The 19,729-nt window shown below is 37.9% G+C and overlaps 2 protein-coding genes across 4 annotated transcripts; one reads left to right on the top strand and one right to left on the bottom strand.

Annotated features, from left to right (window-relative positions):
- The first annotated feature begins 225 nt into the window (after positions 1 to 225).
- LOC139963922 (uncharacterized) lies at positions 226 to 14,397 on the top strand. 3 transcript variants are annotated; one of them, XM_071965152.1, is made up of 7 exons: positions 226 to 587; positions 5,872 to 5,998; positions 6,501 to 6,713; positions 10,081 to 10,136; positions 10,808 to 11,009; positions 11,203 to 11,365; positions 13,877 to 14,397. In XM_071965152.1, exons 1-7 carry the CDS (start codon positions 303 to 305, stop codon positions 14,106 to 14,108), a joined length of 1,278 nt encoding a protein of 425 aa, XP_071821253.1. In that variant the 5' UTR covers positions 226 to 302; the 3' UTR covers positions 14,109 to 14,397. The 3 variants fall into 3 exon arrangements, with proteins under 3 accessions (XP_071821253.1, XP_071821254.1, XP_071821255.1); XM_071965154.1 differs by lacking the exon at positions 226 to 587 and adding an exon at positions 3,006 to 3,411; XM_071965153.1 differs by lacking the exon at positions 6,501 to 6,713 and having other exon boundaries at positions 228 to 587.
- LOC139963924 (DNA repair protein SWI5 homolog) lies at positions 6,537 to 19,655 on the bottom strand. Its single transcript, XM_071965157.1, has 6 exons — positions 18,949 to 19,655; positions 17,469 to 17,568; positions 16,320 to 16,429; positions 15,748 to 15,842; positions 14,845 to 14,923; positions 6,537 to 6,661 (listed from the first exon to the last, which is right to left on the bottom strand). Exons 1-5 carry the CDS (start codon positions 19,275 to 19,277, stop codon positions 14,859 to 14,861), a joined length of 699 nt encoding a protein of 232 aa, XP_071821258.1. The 5' UTR covers positions 19,278 to 19,655; the 3' UTR covers positions 6,537 to 6,661; positions 14,845 to 14,858.
- Between the last annotated feature and the right edge of the window lie 74 nt (positions 19,656 to 19,729).

Here is a 19,729-nt window from a genome sequence, read left to right as displayed (position 1 = left end):
ACAAGGTCGTTGAAAAGTGTGATATAAATTGTTTGACTGTGTTTAATTTTATATCGTTGAAAATAATCCAAAACTCTAAAATAGACACAACTAATTTTGTGTCAAATATATCTAACATTGAATAGCTTATGATTATTCATTAACTCACGATGACGTAACAAACACAGCTCTGTGATTTGTGGAAAAGTTTCACAAACATATTACGGTATTTACGAAGTAAGAAACATTGTACACAATCACCGCAACTGTCTATAACCATTCAGTTCTAGGCGTCAGACATAAGGAACGAAATTGATCAAATAATGGCTCAGAAATCAGAAAAGAATGAGACCAAAATGGAAAAGAAATTAGGAAATAAAACGGTGACGGTCATAGAAGTGAACAAAGTTGCAAAGCAAATTAAAGAGCAGCATGAAAGTAGCCGATCCATCTTTTCAGATGGTAAACGTATTAAATCAGAGCAACCACTAGTTGATAAGGAACGGTTTTCGAGTCTTTATGAGATTGATTATCATCACAAGAGGGTGTCTCCCTCCACACCCCGTCCTTGCTCTGTCACCAGGAGGAACAATCCACATCCATCTCAGGTGAGAGAAATTTGAATTTTACGATAAATACTTATTCATATGAAAATAGGCTAATATGGCTATAACATCATATTGGGTCAAAATTAACGTTTTATGTAGTACTTTCAACTTGTGTTTTCATTGTGCACAGGCTTAACCTCTCCTCTCCCAACACTCCCAAATGAATTCTATCCCCCAGTGTCCCGGCCCACTACTGAACGGTACCCCGCCGCACGAGCTCTTGGGTGGATGGCAAAAGAAATATCTAAAAATCGGCGAACCCGGGATAGCATTATTCCCTGAACTCCATGTTTCCATATGAAGAACTTATCTCTAATGAATCCGAGTTCTCATTGCTTGCTGAAAATACTTATTGGGGACCGCAGGACACTTTTGGTAGTGAGGGGCAAACCACTAAGTTGCCTCAAAAAAATGGATCCTTCAAAATGCATACCACAAATTCCGGTATTCATTTTTTTTCTAACGAAAACGCACATTTTCCTCTTTTTTTTCTTTTTTACGACAATGGGTTACCCTTTAAAATCAAAATGGAAAAAAAAAGTACTTGTCATTTATGGAAATGTGCTCTCTTCAGGTTTCCATAGAGTTACAGAGGAATGTGTTCTATATGTCCCCGTCATCCTCTTCCTCACCACGCCCTTCCTGTGGTTCCATCGTACCCTGGTATACGGTAACTTATGCAAAACTTTAGATACAGTTCTCATTTGCGAGTTTCTGTAAGATTTATATAGTATATACGGTACGTGATTTGAGTCTTTTTGTTTTATTATTACACTTTGTCCGTGCCATGCATCAAGACGCATCCGTGCACGTTGTCAGTATCAATTAATACTCATTTCTTTATGTATACCGTATACGGTAATTACTCGTTTCATTAGTCCATGTATACACGTTTCCACATCGCAGAACCCATGTAAAAATGTTATATTTGGAATTTAACGATCCTATCTACGTATTTGATGGAAAGGTTTCTTAGCGACTATATATCAGTGGCGGGTTAGGATTTTACAATAATGGGGTTGTGGTCTTGCGATTGTTCAATTAGGCGACTCCTATGTATAGGTGCGCGTGTGTGTGTGGGGGGGGGGGGGGTGGAATGGTGATTTCTTGGGCATATTTAGTCTATAAATGATAAAACTATACAAGCAAAGTTTTGCTCTTTAATACTTTTATATTGTTTGTGTGGGGATGAAAAGGAAGAGGGGGGAAAGTGGGGGGGGGGGGGGTCCCTGGATCTGCGCCGCATTTTGTAATTTTAGAATGGAATGAGAGAGAATGGAATAACCAGTGAATCAAAGTGCATACGTTAAAATCTGTATCTGTATGACAGCCGTAAAAAGTGTCATCCACTGCTATCTTATTATCAGTAATAGTTTGAACATTCCTTTTACATACGGTATCCCGATGCAAGTATACAAGGAGGGCATTGGAAATATAGAGAGAAGGAACAGGAGGACCCTCAGATGGTGCATGCTTACGTAATCATTACTGATGCCCCATTTTTATTTCAACATTTGGGAAAATACAGTGACAAGAATTCAGCAGCAAATTGCAAGAAATAGAAACAATTACTTTAAAGGGCCTAATCGTGTATGACTGTTAACAGTCTGTGGGTTCATTGAGGTAACTGGACATTAGAATCATATTAGCGTTTTTCCATATGACACCCTCAAGCTTTAATCATCTACATTTTTCACTTGGCTTATTTTACCCTCCATAACGTCTCACATAGAAGCAAGGAGTTGCAATTGGTGGGGTAAATACACTGGAGGGAGCTGTGTCATGGGGACCACCTCCCATTTGAAAAACTTTGGTATGCCTAAAGTTCGTTAGATAGAAAATGGTTCTACATTTTACAACAAGGCATGGTGGTTTCTGTGTATAAACATTGGTCGATCATCCCTCCCAGTTCGATCATGTAACAAATCTACCTCAACACTTCCACACGTCTGGCCCCGTCATTGAATATAGTAGCCTGTAATATAGTATAAAGTCTGTGGTCGGGATCATTGAAGTAAATAAAATAAGAAATAAAAGAACGAAAGATGGTTCATTTTTTTTGGTCACAACTAAGTGTTATAAATCAGGGTACGGATGGCTTAGGCTTGTTGGATTCTCACACGTAAGTCCCCCTACTTTTCTGAGATCATTGGTTCTATTCCAAATAAGCCAATAACCGTAAGCACAGCTCCTAAGCCTCCTTCCTATACCACGTCTAAAGCCTTCTCCAATTTGCACTCTCCTCAATATTCGTGCTCTTTACCCTGAGAACATGGCACCCCCAACCCCCTACCCCCCCCCTTACCCCCATTCTCCTCATAAGAAGAAAGGTACGATCGGAGCGGAAATTCTTCTAGGTGTTGATTGGCCCAGTTATCCTTGCTTCCTATTGGATGGGACATTGTTGCCCTCCGGCCGTCCACTCTCCCAAGACGGTGAGCTTTGTACTGGTATTGTAGTAATCAATTGTACTACTTAAAAAGCAATCAAGCATAGAAGGGCACTAGTGGCCCTATGTGTCACCCGTACACAAATCAATTATACCTGTTTCGGTGTATGCTTTCTTGAAAGGGACATGAATTCCCCCTTAGCAACGGGATAAGTAGATTGTGACCTTAGCGAACCTTTGATAATAGGATACACGTCTATTCGCGTGTACATGTAGGCTACTTGTGATGTGCGAAGTGAAAGGAACGTTGAATACATTACAGGTGCACCGGGTAGACGAAATCTGTAGAAACTACTCAAAGCTAACTTTTGTAAATAGATTGTTCATCTAAAATAGAAGTACTGGTGAAATGACAACATGACAACCCCAGCCACGGTTAGTAAATTTACTTTTAGGATTAACCATAGTATAGGAACCTGCAATTAAAAATCGCAGTCCGGGTAATGACATTCAGCTGTTGCTAGGGCCGCTACGATCTACCTGTTGGTATTCGTTGTGTATCTAGCGACTGAGAACGGTGTAGGGTTGTACTAGGCCTAGGTTAATCAAATTGTAAGATACCTTTTAAGTTGCAACATGGTAGTGTTCATTTGTAATTATTGGCTACCACGGAAAGTTAACTCCTATACAGTAGCCTTGATAAAAAGCTTTGTACTGCCGTTACCTCCCTAAATTCTTGAAATGCTGTGGTCACTGGTCACCACAAATTGTGGTTTAGCTTTTAAAAATTGAAATTTCTCTGTGCACCCTTATCACCTATGTTATCTTACTAAATGCATATCATATCATTGTGGACGATGAATGAAGGTCCCTATTGCTTTTTGACCCAACTAATCCCCCCACCCCCCAAACAAAACGAACTTGCTTAAAGTGAGAAAATAAGGCTGGCCTACAAACGTGGTTTGCAAAAACAGACACAAGGCAGACACCTGGGAATGAATGACAGTCTCTTCTGTTTCTGGCCAGCCCTGCCTCCCAACCTACAAAACATTAAATGAGGTTATTAAACCTAATTGTAAGCCTAAATATGCCTCAGTTTATGTCTAAAAAAATTCTGGGGAAGGAGGCCCCCCCCCCTGACAATGGAGTCAGCTTCAATGAACTCAGGGCCACATATTTCAAAACCCTGCACCCACCCCTGGGTAAAAATACTTGTCATAAATGTTTGTGATTTATTATAACTCTTTAACTGATCCTATAAATTTAATTGATCTTTTCATTCTCATTACATTTCTCCAAATATTGGGAGCAGTATACAGTAGTTTGAACTAAAAAAAAATCCTCTATGCAACCTTTTGACTATTTGCAATGTTTAGTAGCTAAACTGGTGAGTTAAGTTAGTCTAACTTAGCTCACCACTGAGTGGTACATTAAAGCTTCTCAATTATATATACAGTACTGTACTGCGTGTATCAGCAGGTCTAGTGTATGGGCACTAATATTCAATAAACAGAAGAACAAAAATAAGACAGCTGTATCAAAGAAAGAGTTTCAATATTAACATATCTTTAATAACACAACCAAAAACTTGACAAAATCAAGACTCACTGAAAATGGTATCTGAGCCCAGACTGGGTCCAGGCCCAGTTGGGAGCCAGTGGCCTACATCAGTATTTGAGTGTCAACAGAGTAGAGAAATTTAAAGTATAGAACGTGACTGAATTAGGTTTACAATGCTACATTTAATTGTACAGGTGTCATTGATAAATTTGAGATTAATAATTTGTGACTGATCCTATAGGCAAACCTGATATTGTCTTTATCAGTTACTTTTCACCTTACGTTTTACTTTCCATAAAATAAAGTTGTACATTATATATACAACATTCACAGTCTGAAAGTAATGAGATCTTTTGGAAAGAGTTCTTAGTCTCATTGACAGAAAAAAAAGGAACACAGCTGAGAATAAAAACCTTAAAGTTTTGGAAGATATTACTATATTATATTTCAGGCAAATATGTTAATACCACTGTACCATAATAAATGGTATTTAAAGTTTGCTTAATGTATTGTTTTCATGTGTGAGGGAAGGTGGCATAATATATGCATGAACTCGCCCCATAACAACTTTTCTGACCTGTGACCCAACAATTTGCCTGTATCTAGGCACCTTGCACAATGGACTCTATTGTTTATCTGTAATTTCACTCACTTAAACACTGGTCGCTATTGTTTGCTATCGTTGGCGTTCTTTCTGCACACATGCCGTCTAACCTATGTAAGAATAACTTGTATATTGAAGTTCTCAACCATTATTATTTTTTTTTTTTTTCATTTTTGAAATAGTAACAAATTACAATCGACTTTGAGATGTGAGAGCTGTAAAGTTCTCAGGGCTAATGAATCCGTCCGGTGGGTTGTACCACTGTCCTCTATTATGTTCTTTCATTTACTTTACTGGCTTTCATACCCAGTAATGGCCTTATAACCCCAATAAATTGGAGCAGAACAAGCCATAGGTTTTGACTCTTCTTTTGTGTTGCATGTATGGCATCACACATGCTTTATCTTGAAAATTGCACTAATATTTATCTTTAACAATGGAATAAATTTATCTTGCCAATTTCATATTTTTTTTATATGTGAGCAAAATTTTGTGATATATATTTATTCTGGTAACTTCTACCATCTAGACCAGGTGAGCTAAAACCAGTTATTATGAATTAAAAAATTATTTTCACACCAAGTTCACCAACCTTATAGAAATGATGGGGTAAGATTGGTTCAAGTGGAAAATATGTCCCTGTCCATTCATAAAGAGCAACTGAATGCCTTGCATAAACTGGGATACAGATTTAATCTTTTTCATTATTTTTGTTGTTGTTGTTGTTACAGATGTTCATGCACTGGAAGGTACCTACTCGTCTCATCGTTGACGAGCCTTCCTACCAGAGACAGAAAGCTGCTCTTCTTGCCGACAGCAACCAGCGATTTTACGAAGACATCAATGGCACAAGAGAGAGTAAGTCTCACAAGAAAATGATGTGAACATTACATCCGTACGAATTCGAAAGAACAGGGAGGAGGACCCTAAAAATCACCAAATAAGATGTTTCATTTCAGAGAGTTAAACTTTTCAATTCTTGCCTTGCTTTCCCCCTCTTGCCCCATCCCCTCTTCCTTCTCTCCTATCTGGGTAACACCTCTGTAATAATAATATAATGCACCAGTAGCACCTCTTTTCACAAAGATATTTAAAAACAAGTCTTGTAAAATCTGTAAATTGAATTCTTATGCATTTCTCCAGACTAATAAATGCAGTATATGACTGTCATGAACTCACTATTAACTCAACTGTCGAAATACTCAATTTCCAGTGATAAAGTAAGAACGTTTCAAAAATATCTAGTGTGAATAATTTGTCTTCGGTCAAACGACGTCTTATCCTCAATACACTGTCCACATCCTCTTCCACTCTCTTCTCGCACTCCTTTCGTTTTGCACTCTCCCTATTTTGCACTTAGACATGCCTGTGGGTCACGAAGTACTCTCAGAGGTCGGTAGGCTGAGACAAATGAGCCCCCAGAAATTAGCCAAGCTACCCTCCTCCTGGCACTCTGCTTTCACCAACACCACGCACTACAGCACCCCTTACAACATGTTCAAACAGATCAGAGAACGAGACCTGGAACAAGAGATCAAAGAGTCAGTCAAGTTAGAGAAACAACAGCAAAAAGGTATCTACAGACTACAGTACACTGGCATATATCTGCATGCTACTCTGGGGAATGGAGTTAAATGTCACTACTTATGCAGCTCACATTTTGATACAGATGGAATAATTTACCCAGAATCACATTACAAAATGCTATGTAAAATGGTCATACAGGTATATATCGAAATACAAGTCTGTAGATGTACGTAGCAGGGTTGTCTTTATACACAGGAACCATGGTAGTTTATAGGAAACGACAGTGCTTAAGAGGGCTGCAAACCTGCTACACAAAATTTGAGATCTAAACTATGCCCTGAATTAGTTTTGTCTGTCTTTGATCAACCTTTAAGATAATTTTCTACAGCCAAGGAAAACTTAAAGCATCTATTTGACTTTGGTCATTTAAAGTATCCTAACTTTTTGGCTGTTTCGAGATACATTTCTGTTTTGACAGTATATTAGGCATAGAATAAAACAACTGTGAACTTTGTTATTATTGTTTCATATATTTATATTTAAGTTTTTTTAATATTCTGACTACTTGGTATCTAGACATTATTAAGGAAAATCTAGGTATTAACCCTCACTAATTCAATTCTGGACGTTAATTAAATGAATGCCTTTAGGGTATCTTATCTTTCTTTTCATGGGTGAGTATGGCACAGTGCCACCAACTTATGGCAATTTCAATGCAATATGCAGAAATAAAGCAGTAGTTAGCACTTACTTTGAAAACTTTCCCTCTGACTCATCTGACTCTGAATGCAGGCAAACTGAAACTAATGTTTCATCCAAAATATTAAACACAGAAAGTTCTGGGTCAAAATTCAAAAGCTAATTAATCAGTTTTATATTAAGCAATCTTTCTTTTACAGTATAAAGGAAGCTGTGCGATGTCATATTTTGATCAAATGCAATATTTTAGAACAATCCTTGGCAACAAGTTTTTCTCCGTTTATTTTGGACTATTATTCAACACAACTAATTACTAAAATCCTGTGCAGTAGCAATTTTGACTTCACTCGTACTGGTCAACATTTTTTTAATTGAATGGAATCATTGATCACACACTCAATTTACAGCGACATTGTGAAAGCCTCTATAGCAGGGGGTGGTGTCTCAATTTCATCATTTACATGCTTTGTTTGGTTAAAACTCACTATATATATATATATATTTGGTAAAATAGCCAGAAATTGGGACCAAGTAAGTACTACAGAGAATTACTTTTACTATCCTCTATTCTCAAGATACACTCTGGGGGGAACTCCTCTTCTAAACATAACAAGGTAACATAATGCCACATCAATGGAAAATACAGACCAGCTCTGAGTTTTTGATCTTGTTTTGATGGTGTTGTTTTGTCTATTGTGAAGATTGTTTTGGCATACTCAAGTACAAGTCCCTGTTGTATCCATGGCAACCATAGTGAAGATCGCTACAAGTTTTCAAGATATCTTTTACCTTCAAATGGTGATCATGTGACAATGTTGATATACACAAAGTGATTGTTTTGACTTAAAAACTGAAGCCTTGGCTTCCCTATGTACTCCTTTGTGTGTCTGTGTGTTATATCCTGGTGTTCAATTACATCACATGTCTGTAAAAACCCTGATCAGGGTTTTTACAAAACATAACAGTCAAACATAAGAGCTGGTTTTCTAGGATGAGTCTGGACAAAAGTCTGGAAAACTTCCCGACTTCTAACCTTCAAAGTGATTTCATTTATCTATTCAGATCTATCAATGCTCAATTACGCTTTTCAGAAGGGAATGTTCCACTCTCTTGGCTCCTACGAGCAAGAAAATTTGCAAGGGATCGTTAAGATGCAATTGAAACCTGTGATGTATATCAGTGATGGAACCAGGTTTCTAGGAAAGAAATAAGTGTGGCCCTGGTGTCATTTTATAGCCCACGCCCATGTAGGGAACTCTGGGGCTTCTCCTGCAGAAAGAGTTTAAATTTTAGAAATTTTGAAATGGTGCATTTGGTTTACACACAAAGTTGTGCTAAACATTTACTTTTAATCTTTTGTGAGGTAAAAAATGGGAAGGGGAGGGGGACATACACCCCACGTCCCCCGTCCTGGATTCGCACTTCTGTACCTCTTTACAACATTGACTTTTAGTGTAGACCACACTGAATAACAGGTCAGTGGGTCACAAATGGGTTCAAAAAGGTCAATTCATACCCAGTCTTAGTGCTAGGATGTTAAGAAAGTCACTTATTTGGGGGGGGGGATATTTTCAAAAACAATTTTCCTTGGAGGAAGGGGATTGGGAATTTCATGATGTTAGTTAGATTAGTTAGATGTAAGTACATAAGCTCATACCAAGATTTAGCGCACATATAGTACATACAGTGCAGTACACATGATTGACCATGGCGACCAATACTCACTGTGCAGTACTGCACTAACAAAGCCAGTGTTTTATTTTTGGAAAGATTTGACCAATCACATTACTCCTAACAAAAATCAACCAACCTTTATAATATCTGCCTTGTTATTGGCAAGTTTTGTAACAACAGTAATGGGGCAACTTGCAGAAAGTACCAGGAATTGTTGCGGGAAATTCCCCCGAGAGAAAATATTTTTGTGGGACCCTCTTGATGAATTGCGGTAGTTCCGCAATTGCATATCCTAATGCGAACACTGGTTCATGTGAACTCAGTGAGTGTCACCAGTAAAGGAGATACAACAAAACTATCAAAACTTGCTTAAAATCTGTAATGTACTGGCAAGATTTAACATATCTAGCAAGATTTTTGTCACTGTAAAGTCTCTTAAATAATTGAAAGTAAACACTACTCTGCTATGCACAGTAAAAAACTATTGGCTTAGTCAAGGGTGGTGGTGAAGACTTGGAGGATTGAGGAAATTTAAGCACTAAATTTGGGAGTGGAGGGGGGAAGGTGGAGGGGGGGGGGATTGAGGGAGAGAGAGAAGGCTCACAAATTTGAGATACTCTTAATAGGGTAGAGGCATTTCCACATGAATGAATAGTTATGTCTTGCAATAGGCCATACTCAAAGCACACCAAGCTGGGGAGATCATTCACCCCTTGTAGAGCACTGCATACAGGACAATTAAAAACTCTTAGTTTAACACTGCTTTGTCCATTTCAAAACTATTCGTAAAACATGACTGTAGACGACTTAGGTGTACTTTGAAGAAGATTTGGTTGAGTGCAAGTTGCAACTCTCATCCATCTATCTTTGCGGTTGACATGCTGTAATATTGTAAAACTGAACCAGTGAAAATGGTTACAATGGGGTCAAAGAAAAAAACTTGCCCTGTTAATATTGTATAAGTATACAAGTAAGAATCCTTTAGACATATTTGGTGTTTTTATTATGTGCTAAGCTGGATAATTTGTTTCTACTTTCAGTGACTAAGCTGCCAGCTGTTCCTTCATCCAGCTCTGGTGTTCAATTGACTCAACAAGTGAGTACTAATAAATCTAATCTTATAACGGTTGTCTGCTGCAAGTATACACTGTACTATATGTCTCAGGTTGTCACAACTTCTGTAAACTTTTCAAAACTTAAAGGCCTATTAATGTGGCCGGCCCGTGGAAAATTCTACTTAGTTATTTTAAGAATGAATTCTACTAGAAATATTTGTGATACCAATGGAAAATGATGAATTTGACTCGATGACTGAAACGAAAGACAATACAGTATACTTGGGTGAGTTTGCATAGTATGGCCTGCAGGACATAACTTTAATATGGACAATGTGCATGTTGAACTCTCTTTTAATTCCAATTGTATTTCCATCTTCATCATGGGATTAGCTGTACATTCCAAAGTGTGGCAGCCTGTGGATTGGGTACAAACTTTCACCGTGGCCTTCGAGATCAATTTCATGCCAACCCCTGCATTAGATCATACAGTACAACTTCACAGTACTAAATATAGTAAATAAAAAATCTAATTTTGATACTTGTATCCTATAATTTTTACAGAGATTTGGACATACTTAGCAAAGCAAAGTTCTATTAACGTTATCTGAAAGGTAACCTCAGTGTGTACGACAGTGCAGCAAACACTGTTGCGCCATTTATTTAATCAAAATGTCGCAAACATTTTCATACCCCTTTAATATCGTTTCAGACTATAGCAAGAAGCCTCAACCCAAAGGCCGTCCCAGCCGCAGAAAACTGGCTTCGCTCTGTCGGCAAGTCGGAGAAGAAGGTGATACAGAACGCCCTACACGCGGCAGACAAATCGTACGTGGACACCACCCTGAAGCGGACTCTGCAACCAGATGCACGAAAGGCAGTGGAGACTTGGATGGAGGGTGCTAATGCAAAAGGTAACACGGCCCCCTTCTTAGATCACTTACTGAATTTAGTCGGATTGGTATTTCAGAAAAATCTAATGCTCTGGGAATAATTTACTGAACTCATAGCAACAGCTTAACAAGTTTTGTGAATCTAGACTAAAGACCAATATAACAGCACCCTCTTTTTTTTAAACAAAATTATTTCATATTTTTACATTTACAGATCGAGAAGTAGCAATCCAATTCTTCGGAAGCTTGGCTGGTTCCAAACTGATGGGAATGAAGGAGGGCTTAAATCATCACCTCCACAAGGACCACAAGGGTGAAGTACTTTGCAAGATGTGTGATGGAGATAAGCTACAGCAAGTGCTAACAGCCCTTAGGAAGTAAGTTACTTTTAGCTTTGATCTCAGAAACTAAGGAAATAACATGCAAGAATGGGATACAGTGTTGGCTAGAAGTTGAATGGATGGTTTAATATTTAACCCTCCAGTCATTGCAATTGAGGAATGCACCCAAAACGGATTGAATAGAATTCACCAATTGCATCATTAACAACATCTAAACACATTGATATGTTATCGTATAAATCGAGGGTCTGCAACCTATGGGTTGTGATCCCAATGTTTGGGCCACAGAGGATTTTCGATTGGTCGTGTGATTGTTTCAGAAAATGCAGAATTTTTTTTTTCTAACGTATCTTGCTGCGAATTATCATAATAGTGGACACTGTGGCCCTGTGAGCAAACCTCAGGATTGCATTGTCTATTCTTCAAGGCCTCATCCATGAACTTGTGGAAAGGAAGTAGGGCTGTGAGTTTTCGTTTAAAGACCTAATCGTTTAAACGGCCGATTTTTCGTTCGTTTAAACGTTTAAACGTTCGCGAATATCGCGAGAAAACGCCGAGTATAAAGGCGTGGGGTCCAGGGGACCGCCCTAGGGCCCTGGTGGGGCGAAGACCCTGGAAAAGGAAAAGGAATTTTTTGCGTGTCTGGCGATAAAAAAATTCGCAGTTGAGGATGCAAAATACTGACAACTTTTGAATTTAAATTGTCACGAAGCTGATGAAAAATTTTAAATGACAAGTTAGAGTAGCTGTATTATGTTATAAAATGAAAAGAGATTTAATCTGTTTTACAATCTTTAAAAAGTTTAACTTACAGAACCTCCGATATTATGAAACAAAAAACGTTCGGCAAAGCCCCGTTTCTAGAATGCCTAACAATGAATAGCGCGCACTAAATGTACATCAGTTTACAACTGCAGTACGGTTTAACCTAACTTAAATACTACGGTAGGATACTGTATATGTGCTCACAATTTTCCCAGGTATCTTGCCAAACAACTGCGCGCTCATCCCCTGTCTAACACCTGTTTGTTAACATTTTTGGCACGTTTCCAAGAAACGTTTCATAGAGTATTCCGAATGATACACGAGGCACAGTTCATACACGCAGCACAAGATATCAAGCTATGGTCATCTTTATTAAAGTAAACCTTGTAATAAAATATGTTTTAGGCCACACGACATGATTAACTAATGCTTAACATTATTTCCATGTTCTTGTAGAAAACGTCAAGTTCGCAAAATACAATTGGTTGTTTTTGTAGTTACGTGAGATCCGTAACAGACGAGGTGGTTAGGCTATTTGCTATACACTTAACTGTGGTAGGACATTTTTTCCGTATTTTTGGAAATTCTAGAAATACTTTCTTTTTCCCCCGCTTAACACCAGATGTGGTCTTACGGTTTATTCATTAATGGGTGTACTAGAGCCTTGTATACATGACATTAGTTGCATTTAGCACGATTTGCCAGTTTCGCGTGAATTTGTCGAAAGTGTTTTGCTGGATCTTTTGTAAAATTTGAAAGGTGTACCAACTTACTTTTCGTACACAATTGGTAATTTCTCTACTGATTTTCAGAGTTTTTTTTTACGATCTCCAATCGTTACATTTCCTTTGATCATGTATTTGAACAACTATTACCAAGTTGAGTATTCGACCCGGTATTGTCTGGTCGGAGAGTTCAAAGTGATGGACAGGGATTGTAATCATTTCGATCGAACATGCATTGACTGGATTATCTGCGCCGCCGCTGTCGGCTCGATATAAAGTACACTTGTGCCGCGAATCAGGAAGTTTTCACAAAAGGATAACAGCGTTCAAGTTTAAGCCATTCATATCGCCGGATACATCGGGGGGGGGGACAAAAGTAGGATTACGTTCGCGGTTTATGATTCGACTGATCGTAAGTTGTTTTGTTATTTCGCGTAGTAGACAAAATAAACACGGGAATTGATACGCCATTTTTGCCAATAATTTAATTTTCAGTTGATATCATAGTTTCGTTTAAACGTTCAAAAGGTTTTATTAAACGTTTAAACGATGTTTCGTTCGTTTACACGTTTAAACGGCACAGCAGTAAAAGGAAGCGAGAGCTAATCATCATATAAGCAACCATATTCCAGTGGCATTTTAATAATAAACTTGGGAGGGGGTGGGGGGGGAGGAGGAGATAGCTGCCCTTCTTTGAATGTAAAGATTGTCATGGATTTGCTATTGCAGTATGCAAATGGCAAACTACAAATAAACTGTACCCTACATGTGCTCTTGTTACTGGAAGTAGTCTGGTAAATTGTGGGACACAGTTATTTAGTTGTAGTGCTGAAATGTGACCAGTTGCTTAATAGCAATAGAAAGATTAAAACATGTCACCTATAAAGTGAGTTTATGATGTCAATTGTTTTTGTCTTTACAAAATAATTATGATTACTCATAGAAGATTTTAAAAAAAAAAATTGAACACTTTTAAGAATCTTAAAATTTGTCAGTGTTCTGCCGAAATACTATTGCTTTCGTCCAAATGTCAAACAAATCTTTTCTCACTTTTCAGAGGAAAACCTGTTGCCTCGGTGACGCTAAACAAAAGTAAACAGACACCCGATAAGCTCCGCCACCTGCGGCTGCTGACTCCATGCACTCGCAACCGAAAGGAAGAATTCCAAACGTGGCACCATCTTCCATCTTTCAAACACCCCGGACCTGTTTCCAATACCATTGCACTCTTTACACGACCACATCGACCTATCCAGCGCCATTTCACCATCCACCCAGAGTGGGAATAAGCCCGGCTACTACGATCACAATAACTTCCAACTCTTGACAAAAATTTTAATTATGAACTTTTTAGTGATCATTGATTTAAAGGTATGTTTGTGTAAAGAATTGCATCGGTTTGAAGTTTAATATAAATAAAAAGTTGTCTTTTGCTGTAGCCTTGGCTAGCTACGCAATGCGAAAAGAATTTAAAGCTGTTGATTTTAACTGGAATATTTCAAATTTTGTAAATTATCGAGTGAAGCTTATGCTGTTAATTGAATTTGACTTGCTAATAAAATGACTGATATTGCTGTATTTTAATGGTTTTGAGATTTCTCTACATGTGTAACTGACAATTAATTTGCATGCAAATTTTTCAAGCGTGTTTTGTTATAGCCTACACACACACTTGATCATGTTATTATCTCAGTGGCACAGGCAAACATTTCTAGGAATGAGAGAAAAGGTGGGGACAGGAGGTGTACCAACATTTACATTATCTAGAGGGGTACTTAAATTTCTACAAACTATTTTACACCTGTGGGCTTATAGTTATAGAGTTGACAAGTTTATTGGCTGGATGACGATAAGTGAAGAGGAGTGCATATGGATATGATCTCAACATTTTTGGAGGTGAAGTCACTACTTTACACCCTTAACTGGGAGCCATGTTTAAGACAAACATCAAGTTGTCCAGTAAATGTCAATATAACTTTACACAAGTAACATTAATAGTGGAAATAACCAAAGTAAATAACTTACTGTGGATGACTTCTTCAATCGTCAAGTTTGAGACCAAATCGTCCATATATCTGCTTGGTGGTGGTTCCTTCCTTAGATGCTAAAAATTGGCAGCAGAAGAAAACGCCACAATAAAGATAGTTGATTGTCAATTGGTTAAATTGAATCACAAATGCAAATGAAATTAAAACATCTTTCCTGACTGCTGAGCGCTTCCTTCACATGAGAATAGATTGACTCTTCAGAGAATACCATCCTCATGGGTATCGAGAAAATTTGCTGTGGGAATTTGTCAACAATCCAAGAAGACCGTTGAGTTCTACAAACCAGTCATATAATATTTACCCTCATTTGAAGAAGCATGGACCAACCAAAATTAGCCTTAGGTAGTTTGGCTGGAAAAGACACTACAAATACATAAGAAATATTTGATACTTGTGGCCAATATAAGTTGCAAAATATTCTGAGGTCAGGATACGAAGATATAATTTGTAAAACACTTCACAATTGAACTTTTCCAAAGCAACAAATTCTGCTGAGTGATAATGTAGCATCTGATGTCTGCAAATTATTAACTTCTATTAATATAAGGAGCAAATTCAACCATATTTTACACTTTATATGGTAGAGATGCACGTGATAACCAACTCCCCTCAAATGGCTAAGAATGTCTCCATCAGTTTTTGAGATATCACGGTTTTGCACAATCAAAGATATTGCACATCCTCCCAGATGCATTACCATGGAAACATGATCATAGATGCACTATTATCATCCCAAGTGCTTTATTCAAGAAAAGATCAATAAACGAAGATACAACACCATACTAACTTCACACATTCAATTTATTTGCTGTATGGAGCCATTCAATGAAAGGGCAAAAAATCATAAAACCTTGTCGCAGTAAGTAGTTAATCGTCTTACCGATTTGTCCAATGAGGTGTTGGCCGAGATCCTTCAGTTCGTTGTACTCGTGTAACTTGATTATGTGCGACTGGACTTCCTCCAAGTTGTATCCACTGTGGAAATCAAACATATAGTTATGCCATAAACATTTAGCATAGAAAGGTGTATGTTGACACTCATTTTGATAATAATTACATCATTTAAATAAATGTACTTTAATTTGAAGATAAAGTGTAGAGTCGATATGATAACGACTGAAGTGCTTAAAGCAATGACTTATTAAATAATACTTCAAATGAATTTGTTCCTGTTAAACTCCAGAGAATGAGTATTTGCATAAATGCATGTGAAAGACTAAGTAATTAACCAGAATGATTTCTGTTTCAGGTGGTTATTGCTGTTTCCCCTTCCTGGTTCTCATGCAAATCACTGGTTAATCTAACCAACCCTTTATCTCTAAGTACATATATCTGCACAAACGGTTTTCAGCTGGTTACACGGTTACAGCCAAATTTGGGCCAAACAGACCCTGTATACTTGAGCCTAAACCTTCCACCGTTCACTTTCAATCGTTAGAGTATTAATGTTACCTTTCTTCAAGAGTGTTGATTTCTTCATTGACACTCTTTAATTTTTCTTTCAAACCGTCCAAAGATTTCCTGACCTGTTCTTCAGATTCATTTCCTCTTGGGTCTCTCACCTGTAAAAGAAAGAGGGATTGGGACAATGTCTACCTCTTATGGTTCCAGAAGTTATTTTTCTTGAACTTAATGCTGCAGTTTGTGTTGATTATGCTACAAAACTGGTGGTAAAATACATTATAATTTTCAGAAAAGAAAAAGAAATGGAACATTAACACATTTCCTGTTAGTTTTGTCTACCAAATTGCACTAGGAAGGATGAAGTTAGTATATATATATGAAATGAAAAACAATTCAAGTTGTTAAAAGTTTAGTGAGGGATCTACTGTGTACTATTTAGACATGACCTTAGCCAGCTAGCCATCTAGTGACAGAACTGAATTGACAAATGAATGTGCAACAGACCGTTAATTTTCATCTCTCGAGTGCCGACCACACCAGGGCACAAGAAAGCCACACATTACATATCTTCTCTGAGAATATTTTGATCATATTACAAAGATGAACATTGCAGGCAAGGTTCTGAGGATTGTTTCTGGTTGTCTGCACAGCAAATTTGGGTTGTCTAAAACTTAAGAACTGAATTGTACAAATAAATATGCAACAGACCATTAACTTTCACAGAGCACAAGAAAGCCACACTTGTTTTCTCTACTGGTCATTACATCAAATTACAGCAAATTTGGTCGTCTAAGAAAGTTAGCAAAATAGTAAGGACTAATATGTACATTGTAGGAGAAATGTGTACAGTAGATATGGATCAATATAGCAAAAGTTTTGGGTCAGTAAAACTCCCCTTTCAGATGAATCATAGCCCTAACACTATTCTTTTTAAACTTTTTTATTATTTTAGTATCTCTAAAGGTGATACCAATTTATTGTGTCACCTATATAGGCATGCAGTATTTAGTGCAATGCAACAGGAATTTGATGTAAACAACTAGGACTCATTTGTTGGACGACCACCAAAGCTGATTTTGGTCGTCAGAACAGAAATTTCCTCCATTCAGACGACCATTAAAAAATTGCCATTCATCCAGAAATTGCAATCAATTACAATGTTGAAAAAATCCCTCCGATACTACGATTCCAACTTACTGGAGATTTGAAGTCCATCTTAAACTTCTTTCCAAGTATATTTCTTTGCATACTTGGTCTCTTTCTAGAAGAACTTGGTGTTGATAGAAACTGTGAATTCCTGATGACAAAATGAAAAAGAAGAACAACTTCTAAGATTAGATTTGGAAGGCAAAGAAATCTCAGAAAAATATTTAAATGCATAATGTGCAGGGAAGAAAATGCACTACACTGTAATATGCTGTAATGATTTTCTTCTTACTTCTTAGGCATTAATTGTTGAAGAATCTTGACTTGTTTGTCCCGTTGTTATACCCCAGAATATTGGGGGCTTTACTGAAGCATCCTAGCAGGCAACAAATGTAGCACAAAATGACTAGCTAGCCCAAACTTTCCCCAAAATGCCAAACGAGCAGTGGCGGAGCGTCCATACAGTCAGGGGGGGCATCCGCCCCCCCTGACGGACTCAAATGGACTGCTGGCGCCCTTTTCAGCTCTTTATCACTTTTTACTTATTCGTGATTATTGACTTTTTTATTGCTCTCTCATCTACTTATTGACATTTGTCACATTTTGTTGGTGTAATTTGACGATGACACCTTTTTATTCTTTGTTTATCTGCAAGTTAGCCAGGCCCGGAAAGGGTCATTTCCGGCGATCTAGGGAGTATCTTTACTCAAAAATTTTCTGTACGCTACGCGCCAACCAGTGGTGGCGCTCCGCTTAGATAGTATCCAGAGCCGTATATAGCTCTGATAGTGTCGATGGCGCCCCTACAGACCATTCTCCCCCCTCCTGACCAATACCCTTAGCTCCCCCACTGCAGACGAGATATATTCAGTTTGCTTGGTCTTCTGAAGAAACGCAAAGATGTGCAATGAGTACTATAAATCAACATCAATTCATATTTAATTTCTCACATGAGCAAAAACACTCACTACATCATACAGTACTGTACATGGTACTTGACAATCTACAGTACTGACTGAGTTACAATAACCAAGCTGCAACTTTTGGGCTTAAATGTCCGTGTTAACATACCATTTCAAGTTTCCTTAATGCCTGCCCATACTCTGTGTTTTAAGTATAAGGACTTGTACTTCCCATAGTATATCTCCTTTGGCAAGTAGAGATTGAATACAGTACAATATAGACTGCTAACTACAGAAACATTTGGCATGGTTTCATGTGTATTATACTTGTGATGTGTACTTTGGAATTGCCTAATTGGTGTTGCAAACTAGTTGTAGTGAAATGTATTTTGCGTGTTTCCGTATTGTTGTCTGTTACATAACATTTGGTGTAACTTTGTTTGACCATACCTCAAATTGTTCAGATTCAGCTGCATAATTATTTGCACATGTTTGAACGAGGACCTTGGTACTGTAACATTTGGCCAGGGGAATGGAGTCTTAGGTGTGCATCTCCTCAACATTTGAAAATGATCAGACACTTAAACTTTCATTCCCATGGGCTTTCTTTAGTGTGATTGTGAACCTACCTTGCGGGTGTTAATTTTGTTTTGTGTTTTAAGCTGGTTTTGCTTTTATCACAAGCAACTGTCGGGGTTGACTTTGATGGAGCAATGCTTTCCACTACTGCTTCATTGCCAGTCCTAGCGTTTGGAATATCAGTAGCAATACCATGGTTGGGCACAGCAGACGGTTCAGGGCTGATTTTATGCCTAGCTTCAGTTTTACATAGAGGTGTTGCGTTAGGAACGGGTGACTTGAACGGTTGTCGCACACCACTTCTCGATAATCCAATTGATCGCCGTTTTGTTGGAACTCGTCGAACAGGGTTGAACTTCGAAAAATCTTCTGAAGTCATGGTCGTAAAATTATTGATGCAATTCCATTGTGTCTTAGTTAATAATACTCGCTCTGTCGGTGTAATCAAACTGATAACAAATTGATGTCAAAATTCCCGGATTTTTTGTAGAACTGTATATTAGGTCGCATGATTCTGTTACAACCACCACTGATGGCATGTGAATGTGGTAAAAGTTGTCCGAATCGATTTTGTCCAGTGACTTCCGTGTAGGTAATTGTTATGGACCCATACGTCACTCATTAGAAAAGTGATTTTTATCGCAAATATTAACCACAGCAGAAATAACAAACATAATGCGAATTAACTGTTTGACCCGACATTTATAAACAGTAGCAAAACGGACATTGCTCGAACGTTTATCAATTTACGCACTTGCACCCTTATTTTATGTTTCGCAACGAGGTAAATGAATCTGGAGGATTCATGTCAATTGGGTGCGCGCGTACCAT

This window comes from Apostichopus japonicus, chromosome 22 (genome assembly GCF_037975245.1).
Source record: "Apostichopus japonicus isolate 1M-3 chromosome 22, ASM3797524v1, whole genome shotgun sequence".
In the NCBI taxonomy this organism is placed as follows: Eukaryota; Metazoa; Echinodermata; class Holothuroidea; order Aspidochirotida; family Stichopodidae; genus Apostichopus; species Apostichopus japonicus.
Note: the sequence above shows the minus strand (reverse complement) of the source record. Positions and strands in the feature narration are given on the sequence as shown.